This window comes from Helianthus annuus, chromosome 16 (assembly GCF_002127325.2).
Source record: "Helianthus annuus cultivar XRQ/B chromosome 16, HanXRQr2.0-SUNRISE, whole genome shotgun sequence".
Classification (NCBI taxonomy): domain Eukaryota; kingdom Viridiplantae; phylum Streptophyta; class Magnoliopsida; order Asterales; family Asteraceae; genus Helianthus; species Helianthus annuus.
The window spans coordinates 144,912,321-144,917,967 of NC_035448.2; the positions used below are offsets into that span (position 1 = coordinate 144,912,321).

General features: G+C 32.7%; 1 protein-coding gene across 1 annotated transcript; it reads left to right on the plus strand.

Annotated features, from left to right (window-relative positions):
- The first annotated feature begins 605 nt into the window (after nucleotides 1-605).
- On the plus strand, nucleotides 606-1,490 carry LOC110906806 (dof zinc finger protein DOF3.2). The gene has a single exon (XM_022151883.1). The coding sequence runs from the start codon at nucleotides 606-608 to the stop codon at nucleotides 1,488-1,490; it is 885 nt and encodes a 294-aa protein (XP_022007575.1).
- Nucleotides 1,491-5,647: the final 4,157 nt, after the last annotated feature.

A 5,647-nucleotide genomic window follows, 5' to 3' on the forward strand; every position in this document is an offset into this window, starting at 1 on the left:
TTGAAGTTTGTATGGAATGTTAGGGTTTGGATATTGTGTTTTAGTGATCTTCACTCTGTTATTTGTGGGTTTTGAGTGTGTTTTATGGCTGAAATTGTGGTGTTTTATGATTTTGTACACTTTGTAGGAAAAATGGACTTTGTAGCCAAACCCCACCCTAATAATATATCTATTAATAGTCTATACATTTAAATATGCTTTTATCAAATATTTAAAAAGTTAACTTCACTAGTTAGTTAATATATTAATATTCGAATAAACATGGTGTGATAGTAGCGTGTTTCTCTTCATCCAAAATAACATATGAATAAAATAAAAATATTAAATCTCTGTTAAATTTAATCCTTTTCCTTGACTTGTACTTACATGAGTCAACATTCAACAAAGAAAATCTTCTTGCAAACATTTGATATGATTACTGTACACACATGAGATAATGTAAATGGTTCAAATGAATTAATTGAAAACAAATATACCTTTAGATTGTTTTTACACACATTCTATAACATGAAGACTGCATGGTCAAACCTCATAACCCCTATAAATAGTCATTTAATGAAATGATCAACATATGCTAAAAAGTATACCAAGAGATATCCAGCAAGATGACGGAGAAGGAAGCCGGAAAGCAGCCGAGTTATCCTCGTGCGCCACCTCCATTCCCTCCTCCGAACTGTCCTAGGTGTTACTCGAGTAACACCAAGTTTTGTTACTATAACAACTATAGCGTGTCACAACCACGCTATATCTGCAAGGAATGTCGTCGTTATTGGACCCATGGTGGGGTCCTACGAAACATTCCTTGCGGTGGAACTAATCGTAAGAGGGGTAGGGCTGATGGTGCATCCTCGTCTTCACAAATCACTAAACCACCACCCATGGGTGGGAGCATGACACATGCTTATAACCCTCCAAATGCACCAACCATGGGTGGGAGCATGACACATGCTTATAACCCTCCAAATGCTGGTGCAGGCTCAAGTGATGGTCATGGCACATTTAAGCCAGAAATCACGCAAACTATGCAATCATTTAATGGCGGTGGCTTTTCTTACCAACCACCTTTCTTGTTTAACCCAAACTATGAATTAAGTGGTGTGAACTCGGCTTTTGGTGCAGTTAATGTAGCGTTTGGTGGTGGAGCTACCCCCCAACCAGCTTCATCAACCCTGATGTTGCCTCAACTTTCCCCATTAAATTATTTTGGAGAATTTGGCATACCTTTTGTTCAGCACCAACCATCACCACCACCACCACCACCACCACAACTTGGCATACCTTTTGTTCAGCACCAACCATCACCACCACCACAGCCACAACCACCTACAACATGGGCAGGTCAAAACATGGACCTTACTAGCACCATCCCGACCTTATCTAGGGATGCAATTGCCCCTGCAAATGTTGTTGGCATCAACGAGTGGTCTGAACTCATGGACATGGACGATGAAGGTGACCCTCTTCAATGTTACAAGCCACCATCACCTTGATATCAATCACAATTTCTTAGATATCTTTTGTTTTGTTTGTCCATTTATGAATGATAAATGCTATACTTAAAAGAAATCTTTACAGATATTTTATAAAATAGTTAGAAAGTGAAGACTTTGTTTAGGTAATTTAGAATTATATATTTTCTGAATTGCTATTAAGGGTATGAATACAAAAACTTTGGCGTTATATATATATATATATATATATATATATATATCCTAATTCTTGGTAGAGTTAATAATACCATTAGTCCCTGTGGTTTATAGAAAATAACAATGTCACGTACTAATAGTTTAAAATCACATTATGATGTTCTAACTTTTCATTTTGTAACAACTTAAGGTATTAACACTAACTTTTGTTAACTTTTCTGTTAAGTTAGAGGGAAATTACTAAAATACCTTTTTACAATGTAATTAGTTTTATTTTAATTAAGGGGCCACTTGTGCAATTACTCTACATATGCAATGATTAACGACCACGTGGACCAACCATGAATTAACATATACTCTTCACGTTGAAAATGCCCTTTCATAACTCTGATTAAGAAGTAGGCTGACTAATCAATCACAAATGTTAATTAAATAAATAGCTTATACGAGATGTATGAAAACTTAATTTTTTATTAAAGAAGTTACTCTTTGTGGCAAAATTATTTCACAAAGTCTTCATGATCAACTAGAGCCTATAATCAAACAACAGATTAAGGAAGATTACATATTTTTCTTTCATCAAGGTCTAATCCTAGAAAAAAAAACATTACAATTTAACCATTTAAATTCAAACAAAAAACCCCAAAATATTAAGCCATTAGCAACCCATAAAAAACATAACTGAAAACCCAATAACTTCATATCGCAACAATTCAGTCTTCTCCACCCCGATCTGCCGATGCATACGACGTTTCCCACTCAATTCTGCCGACATGGAATCTCTAGGAGAATATTTCTCTATCCCTCTTTTGTGCTCTCTTTCCAATAGACACAGGTGCATGGATAGTGGTAAGGAGAATAACGACAGGAGAAAATGGGAATGTCATGGCGTACTTGCGATGATTCACCTCGCGACGAAACAACAAAGAAATAAAACAATTTTAGGACCCCATGCCTCTCTCTCTTTCTTGCTTAAACAAAACCCACCGGTAAGAAAAAAAATTAGATCGTCTTCTCTTGTCGGAACCGGAGCTTGCAGCGTTAACCACAGTCGTCATCGTCGTGTTTTCGGGCAGAACCCTAACACCGCCGCCGTGTCTCCGCTCCTGCCTCCCTCTCTACCGTAATTTATTTATCTCTTGGTCTCTCTCTCATTGCATACATATATAGATTAATTACACAAATGGTCCTAGATTAAAATAAAGTTAATTATTTAAAAGGTCCTTGTAATTATAAAAGGGTATTTTAGTAATTTCATTCTAACTTAACAGAAAAGTTAACAAAAGTTAGCGTTAATACCCTAGGTTGTTACAAAATGAAAAGTTAGAACCCTAGAATTTGATTTTAAACTATTAGTATATGACCCTGCTACTTTCTGTAAACCACATAGACTAACGGTGTAATTAACTTTTCTTGATATTATCATATAATTACATGTTCGGCGCCATCCAAAATAAAATTAAAGCTCACTATTAGTTAGATTTTTGTTGGATAAAAAGTTTCACTATAAGTTTTTTTCTTACTAATATGTCAATTTTCTGTTCGCATTCTCAACAATTCGGATGAACAATAGGATAGTTAAGTTGTCCAGAAATACAACATAAATAATCAAATTTGACCATATATTGATTTTTGTTATAAAAACTACCAAAATATATAATTAAAGTAAAAACGGTTGATTGGGCATAGTCGTATTTCACTAATAACAATCATCGTTAGTCAAAGTCACATATAGTCGATTAGATTCATACTTTGGTCAATCATAGTGAAACATTGTCAATCACACTCAAAACTTAATATGATGAAATTCATTTACCATAGTCAAACATTGTTTGCCCGATAATAGTCAGACTTGATTAATCATAGTTAAGCTTTGTAGCTTTGCCTTTGTCATAAATGGTCAAACATGGTTGTAAAAGTTAATCTTGGTCAAACATATTTTGGCTTTGTCAAATACGATCAACATTTTCCACTTTTTGTCAAATAAAGCCATAATTGGTCAAACGTATCCATACTTAGTCAAACATGGTAATATTTGATCAAACATAACTCAGTGTAGTCAAACATAGTCAATCTTAGTCAAACATTTTTTATATTGTTTCAAGCAGAATCAAAATTGGTCAAATATAGCTATATTAGTGCATAAATATCTATCCATATACTCACTTCATGGATCACTAACGAATCACAACAACCTTCAACAACCTACACAAGTAAATAATACCATATATCGACTAATTAATTGTTAATACATGATTTTGCCCAATTTAATACTTAATTAGCCCATTTAGGAAGCTAAAATACATTAGCAAATCATAGTCAGACATTAATTTTAATTTATAGTCAAATACATATGTATACTCATAGTCACATTTGGTTAATCACATTTGGTTAATGACATTCATAGTATATTAATGTCATTATTGGTAAATTATAGCGAAATATTGGCTGATCATAGTCAAACATGGTCGTCACACTAAAAACTCCCAAAACTGGTCAAACATCGTAGTTGATTGACAAACTTGGCTGGAAATAGCCCATAGGAGTCAAACAAAACCAATAACTTTTAAACTTTTAAACCAAGGTTTGTAAGTTAGAATGTCAGAGTAGTCCATACAATGAAGTGATGAACTTTTCTCATGAAAAAAAAATTAAGTACGACTCATAAGCAACCACACGTCTTTGTAACAAGACTTAAAAGGTATGAAGAACTTTTTTTCTAGTATTAAACTTCACAAAAGTGGGATAAAGAATGTGGTAGATTATGACAATGCAATTATATACGAAGCAAATGTATTTGTGTGGAAAGTGTATGCTTGTGATAACATTTAAGTTAACTTTAACGAACTCCCTAGTTATGCCTACTTTGTTGACTGCAATATTATTGCAAGTTTTGCTCTTAAAACTGCTACGTTTAATATATATATTACTTGATATACACACATAATCTATAAGATTATGAAAGATATGTAGTTAACCTGGGAATTATGTCCTAAAGTCATGAACACAAAGATAAATGGAAAACTAAATAGATGTTCTAAGGTGAAAAGAAAATGAACAATTTCCTAAAGTTATGAGGAACCAAAATTTTGAGTTATTACATTTAAATTAATATGAATTAAATCGACAACTAACTAGACATGTCAATAGACATGTCAATAGGTATTCTATGATATCAATGGATGATTAATGATGATCTATGTATATTATTTTACAGCAAACTAAGCTACTTTTAAATACTGTTACACCTGCAACTTGTAAGATTTGAACCCTCTAATTCATGGATTGAGGAAGACCCTTACCACCACAACATTCTCCTCCTTGGGGACGCTCTATATATACCTATCTTTAGTCGTTATAGAAAAACCTAGGTTTTTGAAACATCCAAGGCTAGTTAGGTCAAAGTAAAAAAAAAGTCAAAAGGTGAAAAGTTACACATCTGAAATATGGATAGACTCTACAACAGAAGGTGTAGTAGAAGCTAACGATGAAGTTTTTACGGGTTATGACTACTGAACAATCGGCTAATGTTGTGGTGGAAAACACTAACAAATAACATTCCATGCTTCAAAGAATGTTATTATTCATTTTATTTTTACACACGGACGAGTTGTATTACTATTTTCATTGTAAGTAAAGACATATTTTTTAAAAGAGATGGTTTGAAATATAGTATATTACTACATTAATACAAATAAAAGATATGGTTTGAAATATTAATGCAAACAAATTTTAAAAATTATGTCATATACAAGCTTGAATGAAAATATTAGATTCATGTGAGATTGGTTTTGGAAAATGTTTAAGGAAACACTGTTCAGTTCAACATGTTCTAGACCAGATGAGCTTTATGAATTTCATTGCATACATGTTTATTGTCATTGTAATTATAAAAATATGATAATATATACTCGTTTTACAGTCATACATATAATGGTTTAATATATAACTTAAATATAAAATGTGTAATTGTGATTTGAAACTATATAATACTAGTATAT

Bases quoted from the DNA above. Each gene is read 5' to 3' on its own strand.
- LOC110906806 (XM_022151883.1), top strand. From the start codon at position 606: ATGACGGAGAAGGAAGCCGGAAAGCAGCCGAGTTATCCTCGTGCGCCA.